We start from the raw sequence: 24767 nt of genomic DNA, 5'->3' as shown, positions 1-24767 counted from the left end.
GTGTAATTCTCAGGTAGCCTAAATTTCCACAGCAACCAGGCACAAGAGGGCATGGTAAGGAAAAAAGGCATTTGCTTGCTTTGATGGCCAGCATCTCAGTCTCCCAGCTCTGGCCTGCAATGCCATTATGCAGCAAAGAAGCAAGATGGAGCACAGGTTCATGTAGCAGATGCAGATCCATCTCCTGCCTATGTCCAGCAGTTGATAACCCAGTCTGTGTGTCAGGTGTGGTTCACACTCGGGTTGTCCCAGGTGTGCCCTGGCAGTGTGTGAAATGCCGCATTTGTAAGGACCCGCTCCTCCTGGGCCCACCTGTTTGTTATTCCTGAGATGAGTAAAATGCTGTGGGAATCCATTGAGTCACACTGGACTTCCTTTGCTATTTGAAGGGCACTGTTACTTCTATCATTTTTAGGAGACAATAGCCAGCTAAGTTTCTCCTGGCATTACTTATCAAAACCTAATTCTTTACCACCAGCCTCTGACAGGATATATCTATGTGCTGATTAGATGCCAAGTTTCAAAATTTCCTGGATGGGAAGATCTAAGGGGGCAGGGGCAAGATCAGAGAGTTATTTCAGATGGTGAATTTGGGTGGTTTGACAGAAAGCACTGTACACTTGGGAGCGCTTGAGGGCAGCTGCTGTGAAGAAAGGAGGGGCTGCAGTATTTTTTGGCAATGGCCTAAACATGAGGATAAAGTTCTTTTGTCCTCAGTAAGCTGTGTATTCGGGGTATTTTGCATGTCTAGGGAGATATACTATTGTATGGGACTAGGTATCTTCTGACAAGGTATCTAAGGGGAAGTTTCTCAGCTTTTCCTCATGTAGATTCAAGAAGGATGCATCCCGTGCATTCCTGCCAGTTTATTCAATGTCCTGGGAACTACGGGTTCTGCCTGTTCTGGGCCTGCTCTTCAGGCTTGTGCCACTCCTGTGGCCCTAACCCTGAACAAGATGGATCAACTACCAAATTTTTACAAGATGAAAGAACAGTTTTCTGTATAAAATGTTAGTGGTTGAAAATAGGAATGAGTCAAAGGAAAGCTCTCAGAAGAAAGGGTAAAGTGAAATGAAATGGAATATTAAAGCATTCACTTACGTTAGTGTCTGTTTTTTCTCTGTAAAAACGCCTGTGCAAGAGATAGCAAAAGTTTGTGAGAGATAGTAATAATGCTGTGCCACCAAAAGCAATGTGGGCTACTGTAGTATTTAAACCACCTCATTTGTATGAGTGCTTGTGCAGGCATAGTTATCAGGGGAAAACAAAATGCAGCCATTGGTGGAATGGGCCAGACAGGTCTGATAGCTCTTGCCAGACTCTTATCATGTGTCATTAGGATATACGGGATTAAGGTCTGTGGGATTCAGGGCTTTCTGTCTAGATAGGAGAACTAATTCTTCTGAAAGCAATCTGGTAAGCCAGGTATAAGTATCAGCAGCTCCTTCTGTTTGAGGTCATCAACAAGACAGCTGATAGTTCTGTTAAACTTCTGACTCGATGCCTAACAAACTCACAACCTGATAAAAGATCACTGAGCAACTGTGCTGTAGGGAACCTTACTAGCCTTATCTAACCTTTACTATCCTGATCTTGCCCCAGCCCCCTTAGATCTTCCCAACTAATGTGAGTTTTCTTATGACCTTGCACATTGACAAAATCTACTTAATTCACATTTCCCTGACACTCAGCCAGAAAGATTCCTTATATTGTTTTTATCCTATGGGGTTTTGTCTGTTAGAATCTGATCAGCCTATGCAGTAGTAAGCCTGCTGAAAACAGCTTCTGTAGAAGGAGAGTAAGAGATAGAAAGGTAAGCAGGAGACAATCATAAGAAAACAATATGGTTTTTGTACATGGAAGACAAGCATCTGCAGCTTCTTCCCTAAATGACAGGTTCAGGGCAAATAAGAAACTGCAGAAGTCAGGAAGCCTTGGGTAATTATATGGTAAGAGCCCACTGGAACAGTACAGTTCTTCCTCTCTGAATATCCTTGTCGGTGTCATCTCAAACTGTAAAGTTTTGTTCTTTTCAGACCAGAAAAAAAACCCAAACAACAAAAACACAAACAACCTCTGAATCTATTCAAGATGTATTTGCATATGTCCAAGATTCTCAGGTTTCAGAAGTAAATGTATCTTTCAAAGTATTGACCCGGTTTAGAAGGGAGACCGGCTTTGACAGGAAGAATCAAAGTGGGCAAATAAAGTCTTTCCTGAAGGGTGGTTTTTTCCTCTGCACCAGTGGCCTTCTGACATTGTGTCAGGAGGTCTGTTGTTTCTGCAGTATTCCTACTTATGTTTTCTCCTTTTGCACAAGAATAAGTCTCAAGCTGCAATAAGTTTAGAACTGTAGGCTTGTTAGAAGATCAAGGATTATTGTAATTTATTTTAGAAACATACTTTATGCATATAGTTTCTAGTTTAATTTCTACTATCATTTTAGAAGCTATAGTATCCAGTCATATCTTGTGAAATGGCAGTTTGGCACCTATTGCAACATACTTTAAAAATATCTAATGAAACTAACACGTCAATTTATTTTTGAAGTGTCTGTCTAAAGTTGAAGTTAAATGTCCATGTACGTCAGTGGGATGTGCAGATGCTTGGTACCATGAAAAATTTAGTTGTCTTAGGGAATAAAATATCTGGATAGTCACATTCGAAATTTTTGCCCAAAATACAACATTCTGCGTATCATATGTAACTGTATAGTGATAAAATAGTGAGCTCTTTCCCCAGAAAAACTTAACCTGGCACTGAGCAGGAAGGGGAGGTAGGAAAAAAGTCTGGGAAGACCTTCATAATTATGTTGCAGTTTCTGATGTGGCATGTAGTGGAAGAAATTACAAGTATTTGAGGTAAAGCACTTGTTTCTTTGCACAATAAAATGAAATAATAAGTGGGATCTAGTGATATATTGGGCACATGCAAGGTAGAAGAGGCTGTAAGAGAGAAATAAAGTCTGGTGTGATATCTGATCACAGTAGCCTCTCTCCAGTCTGCAAAACCTGGTGTGAAGGTCAATTTCTTACATATGCGTTTTCTTCTTCCACAGATTGTAGGAACCCCTGTTTTTAATATATGTAGTAGATTTAGTCCTTGTACTAGAAATGGTTGCTACAGTATCAAAGCTGAGTGTGTGAGTATACAGGGACGTGAGATGCCTGTAGGATGGAAGAGAATTGGTGCCATACTAGTGGAAAACTGAAGAAAAAAATATGAGAGGGAGGTGGTTGAGAAAAGTCTTAGAGGAGGTGGAATGTACAATGTTCTGTTGTACTGGGGCTGGACATTGGGTACCATACACCTGTGTCTCTTGAATATTCTTTCTTGAGTAATTTAAACCATGAGACTTTTCAGTGCATGCTCAGCTCTACTGTTGGTTAAGTGTCATTCAATAAATGTGCTGCAGTAAGCCTGCTAGAGGGTAATGTTAAGTCAGTACAAGGGAAAATGATAAATCTTTTTTTTCTTTTTTTTCTTGTTAGCTTGTTCCAGGAGGTATCAGTTCAGTGTAGCGAGGACAGGTGGCAAGGAGGCACAGGTTTAAGATCTCAAGGAGCACAACCGTGCAGCTGCCCCAGAAACTTTTACAGAGTTGCCTGCATGCTGCTGACTGCATTTAGGAGTAATGGAATACCTGGCTATAGTGTAGCTAGGAACATGTTCATTACTTAATAGACAAACAGCCTGATGAACAACTTCATGACAAATTTCTTACCTAAATACTGAGCACTTAAAAAATGAAGCATCTTTATCTGCATGGGATATTGGGCTTCAAAAGCATATGCTAATAAAAAATGGGTGTAGGACAGAAGCCACAGCTTTGAGCAGCAGAACAGCTCCAGAAGGAGTGAGATTGCATGCAGTCTCCTCGTGAGGTGCTTGCTGCAGTGTCTCTGCTGGGCAGCCAGTATCTCAGACAAATAAAGGGAAGTTCTTGCCATGCCTCCTGTCCTTTGCACCATGCCATATGTGGGCAAGTGAAGAGGAGGCAAAGCACAGCAGCTGCCAGCTCGCCTAAGAAGGGGGCTTCCTACATTGGTGTGAAGCTCTAAGGCAGCACTGGCTGCCATTCAGGCATACAGTGATGCATTGCAAAGAAACTGTACCTACAGTTCTGTAGGGCTTGGGTCAAGGCTTTTTGGTTAGTCACTGGGGAACAAGAGACAACTAGACACTATTCAACATTATTTGTTTTGAGTAACACTTTCCGCTTACCGAGAGAGTTGGCATGGAAACTGAATCAGCAGCACTCATTTTTTAGAAGGATAGTCCATTCAGAGTGAGGTTAGTCATCAGCAGGCAAACCAAAGAAACTCAGTCTGCAGCTGCTAACACTTATACCTTGCTTGTGAATATTCGAAATGGTAGCAGTCATATTACTTCAGCTTTTATGGGGAAAAAAAATGTGCATCTATTGAGAATTATATTATGTGGTTTGCATTGGGATGTTGGGTTGTTTTTTTTTTTGAGGGAAGAGTTGTTTAATTATCTGAAATCCACAAAATAACTTTTTTATTTCTACAAGAAGCCTTATGTTTTTATGGATCAGTTGAATTTCAAGAGTTAACACAGTTCATATAAACAGTGGTGCTTATCACGTTGTGGTGGAAAATGGCATAACAGATTAAAAGGGTATAAGCTTAGCTTTAGGGATCTTTGAATATATAGCCTACACAGCACACAGAAAATGACATTTTCAATTAGCTTCCCTTTATTGATGAAAAAAATCAAGATGTGCTTATTTCCATAGTATTTTTTTCTCGCACACAAAGGTAGAAGCAAAGAAACAGCTGCTGGTTTTCTGCATTAACTAGGCCGAGAAAATATTGATGGCTAAATTGCTGTTCAGTGGCATTTCATAAAGTGCCTGTTGGCATCCTATTCTCAGATGCAGAATGATAAAGGTATATTTAAATTTGAGAGGTTTAATTTCATCCATAAACTTTGACTCCTGGCTTTTTATATCCTCGGAATACAGACCATACATGCCTTCTTCATTGCTACAGAATCTTGTTGACTTTACAGTAACTATTTACATTCAAGGCTATAATGCTGTTACCAAATTGATGAGGACACTGATTTCTCTTTTCTTGGTGTTTACCAAGCAGATAATCTAAGTGATGCCCTGAAAAAGCTGCAGATAACAACCACTGACAGCACAGAAGATAGCTTGGAGGGATGCTTGGACTGTCTGCTTCAGGCTCTGGCACAAAACAGTAAGTTGTATGGACCTTTCAAATTTTATATCATATAATGAGATCAATGAAGTAAAATGGAGGTAGTAAAATGTGGAAGACTGACTTAAGCAGTAGGCTCCTGGATTGTCTCTTCTGTGTTTTGGTTTTTTTAACTCATATATTTGTAATGTTCAGGTAGCAACAAAGACAGTGACAGGTGAATACCTGGATATTTGGAACAGCTGTAGTCCAGTCCTTTTTCCAGTATCATGTAGTAGCACAATTACTTGTCCAATTGATCACTCAAGAAACCAAGAAACTGGATGGACAAATAAGCCTGATAGGATTGGGAGAGGGACATGGGAGCTGCTTGCTAACTCTGGTTAAAAGGCCAGAGTTTCCTATTTGTAAGTATTTTTCTTTATACTTCTGATCATATATTTTTTACTTCCAGTAGTTTCAATTAGCAGAAATAGGCTGGATGTCCAAAGATCGTCCAAATTTGACATGTGGTATGATGATAAAAATAACTGAAGAATGGAACAAGATGTCTTTTTCACCAAAAGCTGTAGAATGTATGTCCCCACACACAGTATGCAGAAAGGTACGGTAAATTAAGATGACAGTTTATAAGACTTTTCTGAGTTTAACTTTCTTAGCGCTTCAGATGGTGAAAGAAGAAAAATCTGTGTACAATTTCAGGCTGAAAAACTTGTCAGGATAGATACAAGCCATGATTAGAAATTCTTCATTTAAAAAAAGTATTAGTCCTTTTTAAATATCAATACAGTCAAAAGTATGTACTATTAATAAGTTATGTTTCTTTCCCATGATGGTATTCGGTAAATCACAGCCTTTTGACTTAGTTGTTGTAAAATACTTCATGAGGTTTTTCACAATAAAATATATCCATATCAAACCAAATATGAATTATAATAGTCTCTGCAATTAATGGTAGTGGGTTTTTAATTCTGATTATTTTGCAAGGAGGTGTCAGCCAGAAGATAATAAAATATTTGGGGTTTAGATCAACCCATTTTTTGAAGATGCTGAATCATTTTTCTTATGGGTTTATTTATAATGTATATCAAATATTTCAATCCAACATGCAGTTGGATTTCATATTTCCAGTACTTTCAAGTTTAATACCTAAATGATAATTACTAAAAAGAAGATGGTTTGAAAAGTGACAAAGTACTTAGCGCAGATAACAGAATTTACCATTTTGTCTATGAAGGTCAGATAGCTGTATCACAGAACAAGTTTTGGCACATGCAAAATAGTTTTGACTGATGTACAGCAAACTTAACCAATGCATCCTGGCAACCAGATGACTCTCTTCTGTCTCAGTCTAGGGCTTTGCTCTTCCTTCCAAAATCTTTTCTCTTTGAGTCTCATAACTGCCAGATCAGATAAGCAGATCATTAGGATTTTGACCTTTCTCTTTTGGGTAGTATTACAAAATTTAGCTATAAACCCTCCACCATTTACCATGTTCTTTGTGAGTCAGTAAGATGGATATGACCCTGCTGAGCTGCCATATGACATGCATCTCCACATATTTTCAGTTGCCCAAGATTGAGGGCAACTAAAATAACTCACTGAAAATGAGATGGGCTATAGATGGACATTTTTTTCAACAGATTGCTGCTGAATTAGACACTTCAACACCTAAGTTTTGCTGAGTCTCTTTAGACAACAAACAGGCTTTAGTTCTCAAGATAGTCTGATGATTTTGAAAAAAATGAAAAATTCCTCATAGAAGACAGATTTCTGGTTTGAAATAAATTTGTGAGAACAGCAGTACGTTCAAAAGGCTTCAGAGATTATGAGGTAAATTGCATGTAATAGATTGATTCCACAAACAGATAGAGAATCAGCTTTCTAGATGCTGCGGTCTCTGTGTTATTACTGGGCTACCAATATATTATGACTGTCCTTCCTTTGGATAGTCAACAACAAATGAATGTCCTTTCTCATAGTTCTCATCCATCCAGTTAACATCTTAATATGGATTTTGTTTATTGATTGATTGATTTTTAGTTACAGTGTATATTATCATATATATGAGATATGATACAATCTAGACAGAGGATACACATAGAACTTCTGTTTCTTTGTATAAATTATTATACAGTAATAATTAGAAATCAGATTGTTTATATAAAACTACATGTTAGTTGTAACGCAGAAATAATTTAAATAAGATCTCTCAAATAATTATTCTGCCCTCCTTTAGTATATTCCCATGTGTATGATTATATTAATAAAGTATACGTTCTATTAGAGTAAAATATTAGAGTAAAACTAGAAGAGTAAGCCATGCAAGGAATACCTTATTTTAAGACAATTTTGTAGGACTATGATTTCATTGGAAGTTCATGATGGTATCATAAGTTATAGAATTTAGTTCTATTTACTTTATTAAGACCTGGAGATAAAAATATTATTCTATTTTATATAAAATTTATATATTACTAATACACTAATGCAACCCACTCCCATCTACTGTCAGCCAAAAATGGCAGTTAAACCCAGTGTTAATACAATATTGTGATTTTTAGCAAAGGAAATCATAATTTCCTCATTTTGGGCATATTGCATGTTCATATCAATGTTTCAGAGACCATTACACTGCTTTTAATTGCTAACTGCATGCATGCAGCATAGGGTTGGGGCTGCTGCAGAAATGTAAGTTAAATTCCTTAGTCTACGGTGACAATTATAGTTCCATTTACTTTGCATCCAGTCTTTTAACTTTTCATTATGTTAAAACATTACAGACTACTTGCTTCCCATGTTGTCTACCATATAGAAAGAGATGGCAAAGTTATAATGAATATTGTGGCTTTAAATTTCTTTTTATGTAGTCTGCTGCTCTTTCTTTTGTTTTTCACACCCATTCTGACAGCTGATCTTCTGATAATCCCAAACAGGCTGTATTGCCCCAGAACTGGTACCTCCTGTGTTGCTTTACAAGCTATTCTGCTTTTTGTCACACCAAATGAAGGTGTGTGCACGCATGTGCTATGCTACACAAGGGTGAATCTAATAGTTTGCTGAGTGTGATAACTGCTGGTAAATATTTGGCAAGCCAAATTCAAATGGTTTTAGCTACTGTTTGTCCAGGAAGATAATTGCATAGCCCTTCATTCACATCTGAGACCCAGGTCTGAAAATCCTGCACAGATGGTTTCTTTAAGAGACATTGTTTGGAAACATGAATATTCCTGTTTATGCAGATATTTTAGTTCTTATCTGTCACCAGCACTTCTGGCTGAGACCAGTCCTATATGGCCTAGCTTGAGGCACTTGATAAAACTGAGGACTTTAGGATGGAAGAGGCAGCAATGACAATGTGTCACGGTTTAACCCCAGCTGGCGACTGAGCACCAGGCAGCCGCTCGCTCACTCCCCCCACAGTGGAATGGGGGAGAGGATTGGAAGAGTAAAAGTGAGAAAACTTGTTGGTTGAGATAAATAGTTAATAATAGTTAAAGCAAATGCTGCACATGCAAGCAAAGCAAAACAAGGAATTCATTCACTGCTTTCCATAGGCAGGCAGGTGTTCAGCCATCCCTAGGAAAGCAGGGCTCAGTCACGTGTAATGATTACTTGGGAAGACAAACACCATAATGCTGAATGTCTCTCCCACTTTCTTCTTCTTCCCCCAGCTTATATATACTCAGCATGACCGTCTATGTTATGGAATATCCCTTTGGCCAGTTCGGGTCAGCTGTCCTTGCTGTGTCTGCCCCCCCGCAGTTTCCCATGCCCGTCCAGCCCTCTCGCTGGGAGGGCCAGAGAAACTGAAAAGTCCTTGAGTTAGTATAAACCTTAGCTAGCAACCACTAAAAAGATCAGTGTGTTATCAACATTGTTCTCACACCAAATCCAAATCGCAGCACTGCATGGTCTACTAAGAAGAAAACTAGCTCTATCCCAGCTGACACCAGGACACAGAGGAACAGGAGAGAAGCATGCATTAGAAATGCTTTAGAATAATAACATACCTCATTTTGTGTGGCCTTCCTTCAGCATTTCCAGTGAAGTTAGCTGGCATTGCTGGGAACTTTGCACCTGTAAGGCCTGCAGTAATGAAGACATGCAGTAGGTTAGCTGGGAATCTAGACTAATATTAAGTCTGCACAGCTCTCTTCACCTCTGTGGATCTACCTCATTCACGTAAGCTGAGATTCTGCCCACCTTACTTCTGAAAGGAAAACATGAATGCTTGATTTCTCTCTACCTGCCAGCATTCACCATCTCTAGATGGCTAAACTTTCCATAATTTAGATTTTTAAAGGAAGGCTGTGGTGCATGATCCATAAAGCAGTGTTAGCAGCAAAGAAATACTCAGCCATGCATTGAATGAAGTACTGGCCTATACTGAATGAGGAGATAAAATCCATATATCACATGTGTTTTCTTTTAAAACTATATATTAAAACAAATTACTCCATTGTCTGCCCCACATAATTGGGTTCTTTCTATATAGATGTATTTTGATGTGTTATCGTCAGAAAAGAATTTTGCTGATCTGGAGGCAGACTGCTGTTATATGGAGCGTGGAATGATCCTAGCAGTCAGGAAAGGCAAAATCCAAAGAATTACTTGTCGGAGAATAAGATTCCAAGGTTCTGCAGCTTTTTTTAAAATTCAGCTTAAAAAAGCCCCTCTGAGATTAACTGTGCATTGCAAAATGAAATTTCATTTTGTGTTTAATAGGTCAGAACTCCTTACATTAGAATTTGAGACTTTTTACAAACAGAGGTCATTTTCTACCCCTGCGATGGGCTAGAGCAATAAACAGCTTATCTTGTAGCTGCTTTATAATAATGTGTGTAAAAAAGAAAATAATTGAAGTCTGCAGAAAAAGTCCACAGGAGGAAACTGGGGGAAGGAGAGCTGTAGTAGAGGAATCTGGATGTATTTTTCTCAGAGAAATGCAGCTGTGTCACCTCCCTGTGCTGCCTGCCCTCCCCTTGGGCTTCAGGCAGCCCTCTGACCAGTATACAAGTGTTGCATGCATGTCTGCAGCCCACAGCCATCTAACTCAAGGTCTTAGCCATAGTTATGGAAGCTGTATATTTGCTCTGATATTTTTGCTAAGTTTCTGTCATATTTAGCAACTTCGGAATTCAAGGGTATTTTGTGTTGGTTTTTTAAATGACAGTTTACAGAGGAACATTCTCTGAAATCTCATTCTTCCTCTGCATACAAGTGGTACTGAAAGTTACGCTAAAGATGCAAGGGAGGCATATTTGCTTTCCTGACCAACAGAAATTTTTAGTGCAAATACTGTAGAAAAATTACAGTATTAAAACATCAGCTCCAGTGGCATCATTAGACTGTGTATATTACTGAATTTTACTATTTTTTGAATAATAGGAAACAACTAAATGTTAGAAGCTGAAGTGACTTTCTGTTTTGGAACCAAAACCTATCTTGTGAAAAAGAAAACAGTTATTGGTTTCAACAGTTTTGTTTGTTCTAAAAGCACAATGTTACATGTTTTACTATGATAATTCAAAGAACATAAGAGAACTAAACTGGTTATATGTAGAAAAAAATCTGTGAGACAATGGGTACAACTTCATTTATGATTTTATTGGCTCAGATATTTTCAATATAAGCATTAATGGCAGGCTAAGGTAAGAGAGAAAAAGATGATAACTTAACATATGCTTTGCAGCTTGGAATCTATTTAAAAAAAACCCAACTTGTCAAAAGAATGAGTAAAGCACTTACTGGAGAAAAGTATTTTGAGAGATCGTACACTTACATTTCTGGAAAGAAGTAGTAAGTGCTTTATTTTTTATCTTACACTCAAAGAAAAATATGGGTATGTACTATTGGGTATTGGAAACAATATGTTACTTGTACTGTATAGGGAAATACAACAGAAAACAGTATTTGCCATCGTTTTATATCAACATACACATATTTATACCTACTAAGAGCTGTCTCATAAATATTGTTCCTATCAAAAAAGTGCAGAAATCCTAAGATCCTCAAATAAGAGGTCCACAAGAAAGGACTGCCTGAGGAAAAGAAAACGAGAAGGAAATAGAAGTTTTCTTTTAAACCACAGGCCTTCTGGGACATAATTATTGCAGCAACAACAACAAAAAAAATGTTATTGCTAGTCCAGACATGCTGCGTTTTAGATACAGGAGGTTATAGCAGACATAAATAACCCAGTTTTGATAAATGAGAAATCTGAAAATCTGCTGAGAACGTTATTTTTGGCTCCGGTATACTCAGTGTAAGAGGCTGGAAATGCCTGCTAATCCCAGCCTTCAGCACCTGGCTGTGAAAAATCTGTGACATATGAGCGAAGTGCAAAGGCTAGCATGTGCATTTGAAACATTTTTTTACATACACTTTTTGGGAGGCTAAGAGTATGAGTTTTCCCAAGTTTGTGTGGGAAAATGGCTGAACAAAATCACACGAATAAAGATAAGCTTAACTGAGAAGCCAGGGCCCCAATTCTGAAAGAGATTTAGAAAATTTGGAAAGCTCTTGGAGTTCAAAGAAGATTTAAAATAATGCACTTTACCTTGAAGATGTGGTTGATTAAGATGCGGTGTTTTGTATTTGTTGAGCTATCCTGGTACCTGGTAAGTCAAGGAATCGTCAGATGACAGACGAACATTTTAAATTCATGTTTGAAACTGAAAATTTCAGATTATCCTAAGGCTTCTTTGGCCTTTCATTTTTCTCCTCACACAGTTTCTTTAGGTTATTTTGCTTTGCCCAAAAACATATTTTGATTGTATACTGTAGCAGTGTTTTGCTTTGAATATACTCACTGTGTTGTATCAGAGAAAATAACGTCGTTACAAACTGCCTGAGCAACTATAAGCAACTTCGCCATCACCTCCCGCTGATTCAGCTCTGTGGTGTTGGGATCGTAAGCTCAGCCCTCCTACCTAAAGCTTCTGTTCAGGTTTTTCTCTTGAAAGTCACCAGTGGGTTTTCTCAAATGCGTTGGTTCCTGTTTGACAGCATCACAGAGGAGGATGTGTTAGCATCTGGACTGCTTAAGAAAATGTTGGATTTTTGCAGAGACTGCAGATTTCTCACATTCCTTCATCAGTGATGAAACTTTCCATCCAATGCCCTGAATCTTCTGTAGGCACTTGCTTTCAAAGGCATCTAGTTTCCTCTCTTTAATGTTTTGGTGGATTTCCAGTTCTCACAACCATATGTTAACACAGAGGTTATATTTGAGTTGGAAATTCTTCATTTTATTCTGCTCTTTATGTCTGTGGCTTCCATATGTTGTTGAATACAGTTAGTACTTATGCTCTTCCTATACTTGATGTCCTTTTTCCTGATCTTCACTGGCCATAGAAGATGGAGCAATTCCTCTGCTGAAGCAGAAAAATCATGGAGAATTTAGAGATAATGTTTTGTAATTGTTAAATTCAGAGCTCAACTAAAAAGAATACAAAATTTTAAAATGTATTATTGTCACTATTAATGCCTTTGATTTATGAAAAATATGAGAGCTTTACATATTTTTATCTATTTCCTTTTTGAACATTTTTGACAGTTTACTGTACGTACTCTTATTTATTCATTGCAGAGTCAGGTAAGCAGCACTCTGCTTAACTTTTAACACATGAGAGTGTCATCTGATTTCCATGAAATCTTGTACTTCTTTAGTACACACAGGATTAAGCATTAGTCATTTCATCTTTTGTTTCTGTGATCCTCTCACACATTAGTATGGCAGTAAAAGATGTGTTACCCTCCCACCCCAAACAGAAAAAAATTAAATTGTAGAACCTCTTGTCCTAGCAGAGTTATTCTGAGGTATAAATGTTATCAGAAATCACTTTCATTTTGTCCCATTAGCTAGACATCTTAAGCTTACTCCTTTCCCTTTCTGAAGCATGGAGAAAAAACTCCACGTTTCACAGCTTACTCAAGCAAACCTGTCCTTAAACATCACCAAATTAACCTTTCTCTATTTTGAAGAGACTGTTAGAGCAGATTAAGAGTAAAATCAGGTGACAATCATTTCATGTGGATTGTGACCAAGTAACAAGGCTTTCATGATTGTGAATGCTTGATGTTACAGCAGCACACATGTTTAGAGCACAGAGTAAAATTAGTAAAACAAATATAAGGAAAGGTCCTGATTTTGCCAACATTTATATATATTCTTACTGTTAAGGTCATATAGTCTTACATTCTGGTAGTCCTGCTGAGGTCAAGAGGTATATTTTGTATGTATAAAGCTATATACGTGGCAAAGTGTTTGCATGTTCAAGGCTAAAATATGTACAGCCTCTTTTAGCAATTCCTTTTTTTTTGGGTCACCATCCGTCTTTATTCTTACGGCAGTAGTTGTCAAGGAAAGCATTCTTCTTTCAAAGGTGTATTTTCAGTTTTTTAATTAGTACACTGGCTATGTTGAGCGTCATATGAACCTGGTTTTCTTGATGCAGAGTATAAAGCTGTAAAATCGAAGGAAAAAGCACAACATAAGCTTTAGCTTTTGCCATTGATTTGTTTTACCACATCTATATTAGTAGAAATTAATATAACATTTAACATAATTGGGAATATTTTGCATGATGAAAAATCATTTTAATCGGCTTGTATGCATAAAATCAAGTCTTATGCTCACATAAATGGTGATAATGGATTACAGAGGGAAAAAACTTTGACAGGAGCATTTTCATATGGAGAGATTGTTTTGGTGAGTGAATGTAACAGTACAGCTTCCTACCTGCAACCCCTTACTGCTGATGCAGCTATACTGCCAAAAGCTACAAAAATAATAAAAGTCTGTTTTGTTGGTGATGTTACTTTCTGAGGGATGTAGTGTAAGGAATTGTAGCAAAGGAACATTTTGTAGCAGAGCCAGAAGTTCTAATTGAATTGGGCCAGCTCAGCAAATTAAGCTCATTGCAGTCCATTAAGTTTACCTGAGAAGACTTCTAGTCAAATCCCTTTCTGAAAGTCGGAGATCCTGATGGATGTTTTGTAAGAGGGAGTATTTGCTCAAATACTGTGTTAAGAGACTGTTCCTTCTTTTTGCTGAAGTAAGATATTTGTTACATCTTGGCTCAGGAAGCTGTTGCCTTTTCATGGCACTGTATACACATAATCCAGAGAAGTTTCATCGTAAGTGATATATATAATATATTATTACAGTATACCTATTTAATTGGAACATACTAAATCAAGGTGACTGCTTTTTATTGGACTGCCTCCCAGTAAACTGGCATACCCTAATGATACTGAATGGTAATCACTGCTGCTTAGTGGGATTACATTTTACATAAATTCCTCTTAATAGTGATGTATTTAGCTAGTGCCAGATAGTTAAATGATGTTTATCCAAGTGTTAACTTCCAAGTGCTATTCATTGAATACACAATGTACCAAATAAAGATTATATATTATATATATTTTTCTTCGCAGAAGGCATCAGTGAATAGCAGTTTCAGATAATAGAATTGACAAATTTCTTTTTAGACTGTGTTTCTGAAATGCAATACAGAAGCGAAGAAAAAAGCTTGGTTTTTACAAAAAGTTGTAGTTGGAGATCATGTAAGTCACAATTTCATGTCTGAAATTTCATTCTTAGTTTTGTCTCTGTCCCTTATGACTTATGATTAGCTTTTCCTTAAGCTAATTTGGCAACAAAACTTTGTAAAAATATCAGTAGCTAAAAAATTCCTTTGTATGTAGATGTACTCTTCCAATAAGCATTGGGCAGAATTTTACAGCAGGCATTAGAGCTTGCTTGAGAACACTCTTAAGAGATTGCTTAAAAGGAATACAAAGCACTTCCTGCATATATAATTTGCCGCTTTCAAATCTGATTTGATTTTTAAACTAAATTGGAAAAAGGATTTTACACTATGAGTCTAGTATTTCTCTTATGCAGATTGAAAAACCGAAGCATGAGGATACTTAAGGCTTTACCCAGGGTCTTTGTAGTAAGTCCAGTTAGTACAAGTAACAGAGCAGGCAGATTAAAATGTCCACATGGGTCAAGTATAAAACATGAAGATGCTAGTGGATAACATTTCTACTAAGATGCTAGACAACGAACTTGGCAGCTGAGGCGCTAATATCAAACTTTCACCAACTGTGCTACTGAAGTGGTTACCTCCTGCAGAGGGTAAGTCAGAAGGAGGGAGCGGGGAAACTAACAGCTCAGATAAATCCACCAAACGATGTGTCAGGGCTCTAAACTAGATCGAGTTCAAGAACTCAGGGGTTCTGAGCTGCCTAACTTTAATGTTCTGCCTTGTGCTATGACATATCCGTGGAAGTATTGATGTGCATACATCTTCATTGAAGGCAAAGCTGTCATGTATTTTTATTAAAATACTTCATTGGTACCTGCAGCAGGCTATTCAAGAGGTGGGTCTCATCCTGAATTTCCTTTACTCTTAGGATACAGCTTTTTGAGAATTTAATCAGTAGGAATCATGCAGCTACTTGCTTGATGAATCTCTCCCCATCTGTCCTTCCTTCCTTGTTAGAGCTGAGATTTTAATTACAAACATCTGTGCACTTTCTCTGTTTCGTCATCAAAAATAGGAATTGAATGTCCCTGTTGCTGCTGGCAAAGACAGAACAGAGCAAACACCATGATGGAAACATTTGCACAGCTAAGGGAGAATCTCTCCCACTGCCTCCTTGGGGTCTAGTTAGAAGGGTAGGTGAGCAAGCAGATTGTATTTGTGGGGGCTTCTCCATGTGAGGAGGAGCATAACAAAAGGAAGTTATATTTATACATGTATTTCTATGTATAAATTATTACTAGAGGATTTTTCCCCCCTGTAAAAACAACTCTTTATAGTTGGAACAGTCTTTTTGGCTAAGGTATGTTAAGCAAAAGCCTCCTTATCAGCGGTGTATTCTTTATTACATGAGAGCACATAGATTGTTTCACTGAAGTTCTTTACAACCCACTTTTTGTGCTCTTGTAGTCAGACTAAAACCTCCATTTTGTGGTTTGGAAAATACAGTAGGAGGCTATGGAGAGAGAGAGAGAGAGAGAGCTTGAGGGGGCCATATATGGAGAGAGAGAGCATTAATACTTACTCTTGGTCACGTAAACCTTTTTTACTGTGGTGGTTAGGAAAATGTGCCAGTTAAAAAGATATCCCTCGCTCCCTTCATTCTCCTCCCTTTTGCCTTCTGAAAGAGCAGGTGGGAAGTTCCTTTCATAATACACGTGGCATATCGTTATTTATTCATGTGTTCATCTTTCTTTTTCTGATGAAAGTACATGTAGGAGGAACATAGGAGGAACATTATAAATCCAAGGTAATTTTCTACAGTAGCTACAGGAGGTTTATAAAACATTTTTGCAGCTAGAAATACATGCATTTTTCAAAAAAGTGTATTGCAAACGCAGCTGGCTTAATAAAGAGGACACACAAAGCTGCTCACTTACAGTTCTGTGGCATGCCTCATTTCTCATGTAAAGCTCCACAACATGGGAATTATTGCAGTGCTAGCCTTCACTACTGTTGAGTTACATCTAATAGTGTAACTTAAACTTAATGTTCATAGAGAACAGGAACGGTAAACCTATAGCTTCCTTCTGCTGGCAAGGACAAAGTAGTAGTGCTTCTGAAAGGTATGCTTTGCCTTGCCTTGCCTTCCCCGTCCTTGCCTTTTCTTTCACTTGAAGGTGGATGAAACGATGCAGAGAGGAGAAAAGAGTGAATAGAGAGGAGTGAAATTTCACAGGAAATAGAGCTCAGAGGGAAGAGAGTGTAGAATTTAATTTGAGACATTCATTGGATTTTTTTCCTATAGTGATTTCTGCTACTTAATTAAGCAGTCTCATAGCCACGGTGCTCAGCTCTCCAGCTCTGATCTATGGCATTAAAGAATTTCCTGCCCACACCCTTTATTATTCTGACTTCAGGCGCTGCAAAAAACATGAGAAGCAAGGATATTGATATTTTAATCATCTGGCTATGACGTTAATAAGATTTTGGCGCTATGTGATATAACATACCCTTTGTCTTGATATCTAGTGATACAAAGAGACATCTAGAGCTGCAGGTTTAACCTTGGAGGTTTTTGCCCCAGTTGTGCTGCCATGGCACATCACTGTATTATATTGTGTGCAAAAGGGCTGTTTCTAAAGCAGCAGTTACAGTCCTACAGTGTCTTTGCTTTAAGATAGAGGGCAGCGGGTGCTCTACAGGTGGGTTGGTGCATGCAGTCTGAAAATCAGGCTTTAAAAGGAAGCATTTGAAATCTGGACATCACACATAGCAAAAGGATTTTGAGGTATAGCACCCTAACGTCAGACTACCTAGGTTGTTAGGTTTCCTTAAGAGACAAGTTGAACAGATTTGAAAGGGCGTGCAATTCTGCTAAAGGAGTTAAAATGATAAGGCATAAGCCAGCTTTTTAATGTGTGATTAACATTGGCTATAATTTCCCTTTTCTCCATTATAGAAAGCATGGAAAGAGATTATATGGTCGGGATTTTGCCAAGATCTTTCTTGCTTTTAGAGAAATGTTTGGTTTTACTTGCTCCAACTGCAATTGACAATACATTGAAATAGTGATTCAAAAGATTACAAATGAAATTATTTTGAAAACTTATTTAGGCTCTAGTAATTTACTAGGGTGCCCAGAATGAAACTAGCATGCAGCAGATTCATGTCCTTAACAGACAATACCCCTTTTGTGCATACACATGCGGATAGGAAGCCAGGCAGGCCTTCTCCAGCCTCCAAAGAGAACAAATACAGGCAAAAATTGAGGGTTGTCTGTGATAAAGCCATTAGAAATTTTTTCCCTTCGTTTCTGTCCCTGTCTGTGTCCCATTGCCTTTTATGCATTTATACAGCACTTGTGTTATAGAAGCTGAGCGAAAAAGAGGCAGAGGTGCATGGGCCCCAGCGGATGGGCAGTCTAAATCCATGCTTTCCAAAGGCCCTGCCCTAACAACCATCAGCCATGCCACTCTCTAGTTATAAGTCTGGCTTGATTTAGGGCAGTTATTTGCTTTTCAATCGCAGCGGCAGTCCCCTCCTATCCATTTTTTGCCTTCAGTGCTCACTGCAGACAGCAGGGTCTAGAACTGCACACGACATGTGCGCAGTCACACACCAGACTCGTAGCTCATGTTTTGCAAGTATCTAGAAAGTAATTGTCCCATTTGGGCACTTCTAAGAAACAGATGAACTGCTCATATACCTACAGCTGTGCTGAAATAATCTTCAAAAGCTCCAACTTGGTATTTTTTCTACAGCTATGTATTTCTGAGAAACAAGGAGGATGGGGAGAGGGGCCCCAGCCGCCTGAGCAGTGGGAAGTGGTGAGACACCAAGAACGACAGCTCTGACTCGGCGTGGGCATGGTCAGGAGTGAAGGTGCCCGGACCCCTGCACATACCAAAGCATCCCCTGGGAATGTGGCGAGCAGAGACAGGGCACCTGGGGGGGGCACCACCCCCCTACCAGCTCAAAGAGGCGAGCTCCAATAGTGGTCATTGTCCCCCCAGAAGGAACCTAGCTGTGGTTTCCACCTGGCCAAAAGCCAGTGCTGGAAGGCATGTGGCAGCCGAGATGGAGCTCCCTTGTAAACATGCAGCTGTTCAGGTCCTGGGCTGCAGGGGAGAGCCTGAGCCTGTTGCTGGTACCAGAGGGCAGCAGAGATGACAGCTGTGTGAGGTATGACCAGGTGGATGATCTGCTCAGCCTGGTGGCAGAGCTGAAAGGGGAAGCATGGGCAATAAGGAGGAGGAGCTGGAAGCCATCGCGCAGCAGCAAGACTGACATAATCACCATCATGGAAACATGGCAGGATAACTTGCATGACTGGAGTGCTGCAGTGGATGAGTATAAACTCTTCAAAAGGGATAGACAAGGAAGGAGAGATGGCGGGGAAGCTTTGTAGGTCAGGGAGTGTTTCAACTGCCTAGAGCTGAATGATGGTGACAGTAGGGTTGAGTGTTTGTGGGTAAGAATCAGAGGGAGGGCCAACAAGGCGGGTATCCTGGTGGGAGTCTGTTATAGACCACCCAGCCAGGATGAAGAGACAGATGAAACGTTCTACAAGCATCTGGGAGAAGTCTCAAGATCACTAGCCCTTGTTCTCATGGGGGACTTCCACCTACCAGGTGTCTGCTGGAAATATGACACAGCCAAGAGGAAACAGTCCAGGAGGTTCCTGAAAAGTGTGGAAGAACTGCCTGACACAGCTGGTCAGTGAGCCAGCCAGGGGAGATGTCCCGTTGTGGTGGGTTGACCTTGGCTGGATGCCAGGTGCCCACCAAGCCACTCTATCACTCCCCTTCTCAGCAGAAGGGAGCAGCAGCAGGCCATCCCCGTGTGCCAAAAGATGAGCCGGCAGGGAAGAAGACCAGCCTGGCTGAACAAAGAGCTTTGGCTGAAACTCAGGGAAAAAAAGGAGAGTTTATGACCTTTGGAAGAAGGGGCAGGCAACTCTGGAGGGCTATAGGGATGTCACGAGGTTATGCAGGGCAAAGATTAGAGAGGTGAAAGCCCAGCTAGAACTCAGGCTGGCCACTGCTGTAACAGGTAACAAAAAATGCTTTTACAAATACATTCGAAACAAAAGAAGGGCCAAGGATAATCTGCGATCTTTGCTGGATGTGGTGGGGAACATTGCCACAAAGGATGAGGAAAAGGCTGAGGTACTCAGTGCTTTCTTTGCCTCACTTTTTAATAGCAAGACCTGCTTCCCTCTGGGTACTCAGCCCCGTGAGCTGGAAGACCGGGATGAGGAGGAGCAGAATGAAGTCCCCACAGCCCAGAGGAAGACAGTCAGTGACCTGCTGCTCCACTTAGACGTGCACAAGTCTATGGGGCTGGATGGGACCCACCTGAGGGTACTGAGGGAGCTGTCAGAAGAGTTCATGAAGCCACTCTCTTTGGACCAGGCTGCCCAAGGAGGTGGTGGCATCGCCATCCCTGGAGGTGTTTAGAAAACACATAGATGCAGTGCTTAGGGACATGGTTTATTGATGGACTTGGCAGTCCCAGCTTAATCGTTGAACTTGGTGATCTCAGAGGTCTTTTCCAGCCTGAATACTTCCATGATTTTAACACTTTACTACCTGAATTTTGGTTTGGACTTCCAAGTTTCCACGGGGCAGTCCTGTGCATCATCTGCCTGTTAAGCCCTCCTCCTTTAAAAGAATATAAAAAATACTGAGAAAAAATGCTAGATTTAACAAGGAAATTTTAGGTTTATATATAAGGAGTCTTGGTCCAATTAAAACACCTTTCCTTGTGTAAGCATTTCAAAAGCCCACAAAAAAGATTGATTTGTCTGTAACTGAAATGTCTGCCAATTACATATGACTAAAGAAATTAATTTGTATATTTCAGCACATATCCCCCCCACCTTCTTTATTAGAATGTTAATGTGATGAATACATAATCCCAGAAAAAAAAATATTATTTATTCTGCAGATACAAAGCAAGAACATTTAGAGTAATGTGCATGAGGATGTAACAGCAATTTTATTGGCACATTCCCTTAGGATGCCTTATATGGAGGATGTACTATAAACTACCTGCAAGGATTTAGTGGCATACAGTCATATCTCTATTTTGACACCAAATTAATTTGTATATTACACCAAGTGTAAATTGTAGATGTTCTGCAGAGGAAGAGCAGGGCTTAGGTAGACTTGTAGTAGACAAGCTGAAGCACTCCATGGCATTTTTTACATCCAAGGCAATTACTAATAAAAAAAACCTCGGAGAGCACTGTGGGTGGCATAGGTAGTAGCTATTCTTCTGCTTGATGCCAGAGTAATGTGCTTTTCCCCACAGTTATGCACTCAGTCTGGGTAGTGGAGGTACTAGTTGTGTCCCTGCCCAGTGATAGAGAAACATTCACTGCCAGTCAGATTAATCAGTATTCCCCCTTTTGTGACTAGCAAAGGTTTGTTGTTGGTACTTAGCCTGGGTAACAAGAACCAGTGAGATGTTGGTTTGAAGGAGAGTGTATATGCAGGTGTGCCTCCTGTACTGCCTGAGTAGGAAAAAAGGCAATGGTCTGTTTTCATCTGTGTGATCCCAGCAAGGTGATTACCCAGTTTCTGACCGGTCTGTTAAACGCTGTGCAAAAGTGACCTTATGGTCACTCGCGTATCTTAATAAAATAAATCAGTGCATATCTGCTACACAATTGACCTGGAGAAGCATTTAATTTTATTTTCCCACTTCTTGCAGAATATATTTTGTTCTATTTATACAATTTATGCTTTGCACAGTAATGCATAGTCCTTCAAACTACAGATCATAAAAATAAGACTAGATACTGTATAACTCAGCAGCATGTCAGGAGAAAATACTTTAATGCCTTCTGCCTACTATTACAGGTTCAGAGATATCTACATTTTCAATTTTGAATTCTGTACTTTCAGTTTTGAACTGAAGGGAGAAGGAGGATCTCTTCTTTAATAGACAGCTAAGATGTCTGGACCAGTCTTTAGTTCTGATATGATTTTCTCTGAATTCAAACCTTTCTTCCATCTGCATATATCCATGGGAGAATATATCTACTAAGTGTATGCTATATGTCAGAACTTATAAAATATTCCAAAGAAGCCAAATATCACTGAGATATCACTTAATCACTTAATATCACATTATATCACTGAGAGGGTTTCTCAGTGCATTTGAAAAATTGCAGTTAACTAGATTGCAAACAGGTTAAAAATAATCAGCACATATATTATGCATGATATGTTGAAATTAATCAATCTTTTTTTGATACCTGATCTATTTGTCATCAGATGTCATCACTGATACATTGTAGATGAATAGTCCTAGCCAAAGACCAACATCCCAAGATGGAACTGAATACAGAAATACAGAGACATAGCTGCAATCCAGACTTGAAGTTCTCTCCTTTTAGTCCATTTTCTGTAACCTAGATGTCACTGGCTCCTGGCCACTGAAGCATGTAGATACTGTATATGAGCCATGAAACCCATGTGAGTTACCTCTGCCAGGCTTGTGCTGACTTCTGTTCAGGGTCAGCTCATGGAGATCTCTCCTGCACATGGAGGCAGGAGAGCTTGTCCTGGAGCTGACACAAGTAAAAAATCAGTTACAGCCCTGAGAATGGGCAAAGGGAGGAGGAGGGAGGAGGTGGTGAGCCCAGTGACATGTTACCAATTCACAGGGAAAGCACAGCTAAAGAGTGGTTGGAAACTGTTGCTCTATAAGACTAGCTAGTTGTGGTGCATAAAATACGCATTTACTTGATTAGGGTAAAACTGGAGAATGTTGTCTTGAAAAAAAAATATTGGATTAGTTTAAGGCTATCCTTTGCTGTTCAAAAGTATATAATATCTTGCAGATTTGAAAGATACTATATAAACCCAAAATCCACTGATTACTGCTGTTGCTGCCGAGCCTGACTGTGTCAATAGCTCTTATACCAGAGTAAGGGCGCTTCTAAGAAGCTGCAGATAGTGGTGGTCAGAGGCCTGTCTTTTCAGCTCTGAAATGTCTACATCCGTTTCTTACCATTACTGGCAAGCTCTAGCAATTTTTTTTAATTTTAACTGGCACTTACTGTAAAGCTTTTAAGTGATATGAGGGGGTTTGTGCATGATATAGTGCTTAAAAATGCCCCTGTCAACCAACAGAGTTGCATTCAGATGGATTTGGTTTGCTTTGCAAAAGTCATCAATTAGAGCATCTCAAAGCGATCTTTGGAGAACGCAAGTAACTTCCATGATGATTGGCTTAAGGAGTCTTGCTGCTTTCTAAAGTGATAGCTGCCATCTAATCATATTGTGTGTCACACTAATATTCATCTCAAATATGATGTTATTTGAAAGCATTAGCAAAATACATTTTAGCATCAAGTACCTTATCTTTAATTGCAGTTGAATCAATGTTAATTTTCAGTTTGTAACGGAGCTGTTGGCCAGCAATGCTATGTGGGGCCCTGTTACGGAGCAGCTGCACAATTTGTCCATACTACAGGCAGAAGGAGGAAAGGTTTTGTCCCAGATCTTTGATCTCTACTACAAGAAACTCAGTGTTACTTTTCCCTTTCCCTTCTACTGAGACTATACTGGAACTACTATAGTTTAGCAGAGTAACGCAGAAGGTACTCGAGCTGAGTGTAGGTGGAGTCTAGACCAGGATCTGCATGGCTCACCCTCTTCTCCAGTTTCTGACTCCTACACTGCATTAAGCTGTGCCCTCAGCTGTAAAGTCTTCCTCTGTCATTCCTTGAACGTTTCAAATAATTATAGAGTACCATTCCTTGAGTTTTACATAGTACTTTAGGCTGCTGCCTATCATTTTGTGACCTTTAGTCTTTCTACCAGTCTCTCCAATAGTTTCCTTATGTATGCATGAGTATGTGTCTGTATTTGTTTATATATAACGCAGAGTCACCTTGCAAAGATCAGGAAGATTAGGAATAGCAAAGTATTAAGTTTTATGAGCACATCATATAAAATAAATATGATCACTGAAACAGCAGTTAGCTTTTGATGTGGGAAAATAATTACTTTAATAATTACCTTTGAGAAGACTTCACTTCCCTTCTGCTTTTATTTCTTTTCTTCCTCAAAGCAAGCTGATGCATAAGTCATTTTTGTGTAATGTGTTTTTCAGATATGGAGACAAGTGAAAAAATCCAGAAAAGTGGAGTTCTTCAGGTGTTCGCAAGTCTGTTGACGCCACAATCTTCCTGCACAGCAAAAGTAGCTAACATCATAGCAGAAGTAGCCAGAAATGGTGAGGTTTTCTACAAGAACTTTTCTGCTGGAACATCTTCAGTTTTTCACCTCACTTGTCAGTATGTTTTACTTCATTTATGTTTTCATTTTGTAGATTAGACACTTTTCATATCCCTCTCTTTCACTCTTTTTGTTTTGTCAAATTTTGTTTCTCTGCTTTTTAATATAATCAAAACAGCGTTTGGCTGCTGGATTTTTTTAGTCCTTACTTTCATGCTATTTAGTTTTTAACACAATAGTATAATTTATCGGGCAGAAATAGCATGCACCTGGCTTTATGAAATGCATATAGAAAAAAAAGATGTGCATAATTTGTGCATCCAGTTATACATAGTGCACACAGTTACAACAGTAGTATGTGTAGAGGTGGTTAAAGGATAGTAGATCATTTCTTTGGTCTGAGATTTATGATGACATTATTATCATTATGAAGCCTTTGATACCACATGGAAATCAGTTACTGCTATCAAAAGAGCATTATATGTATTAGAGCAAGAGCCCAAGATCCATTTTGGTATGTATTACATACATACAGCCATATAATATATGAGGTGATCTACAACTATTTAGATTTTTTTTTTCTTTAGGAGAATTATCTTAAAGCTCACCCAATCTTCTGTATACCTTGAGCTCAAATAAATGGTGTCATATCTGCAGGCAGGCGCTACTGTCAGACCCTGTGACACTGGGGTAGAGGAGGTTTGTGGCTGACACTTCTCACTCCTTGACTTGCTGCTTTCCCAGCCAGAGAGGCACAGGTTGCATTTTGCACTTTCCTTTCTCAGACACGAAGCAGAGAAAAGTAGGATGCCTCTTAACTGCTGTCT

The 24767-nt window shown here is 39.2% G+C and overlaps 1 protein-coding gene across 11 annotated transcripts in view; it reads left to right on the top strand.

The window, feature by feature from the left end:
• Positions 1-24767, top strand: part of RAP1GDS1 (Rap1 GTPase-GDP dissociation stimulator 1) — a 101471-nt gene that overhangs the window by 29988 nt on the left and 46716 nt on the right. For 3 of the 11 annotated variants that reach the window (XM_080369016.1, XM_080369017.1, XM_080369009.1), the window contains exons 2-3: positions 5115-5225; positions 23816-23938. In XM_080369016.1, the coding sequence (XP_080225142.1) occupies positions 5115-5225; positions 23816-23938 (234 nt within the window). Of the gene's footprint in view, positions 1-5114; positions 5226-5640; positions 5791-23815; positions 24000-24767 lie in introns of those variants that run through there. The other 8 variants (XM_080369010.1, XM_080369014.1, XM_080369011.1 and 5 more) reach the window with 6 other exon arrangements.

The sequence above is a fragment of the Falco punctatus genome (assembly GCF_963210335.1).
Source record: "Falco punctatus genome assembly, chromosome: 1".
Classification (NCBI taxonomy): domain Eukaryota; kingdom Metazoa; phylum Chordata; class Aves; order Falconiformes; family Falconidae; genus Falco; species Falco punctatus.
The sequence above is the reverse complement of the archived record's forward strand: the minus strand, read 5'-3'. Positions and strand labels throughout refer to the sequence as shown.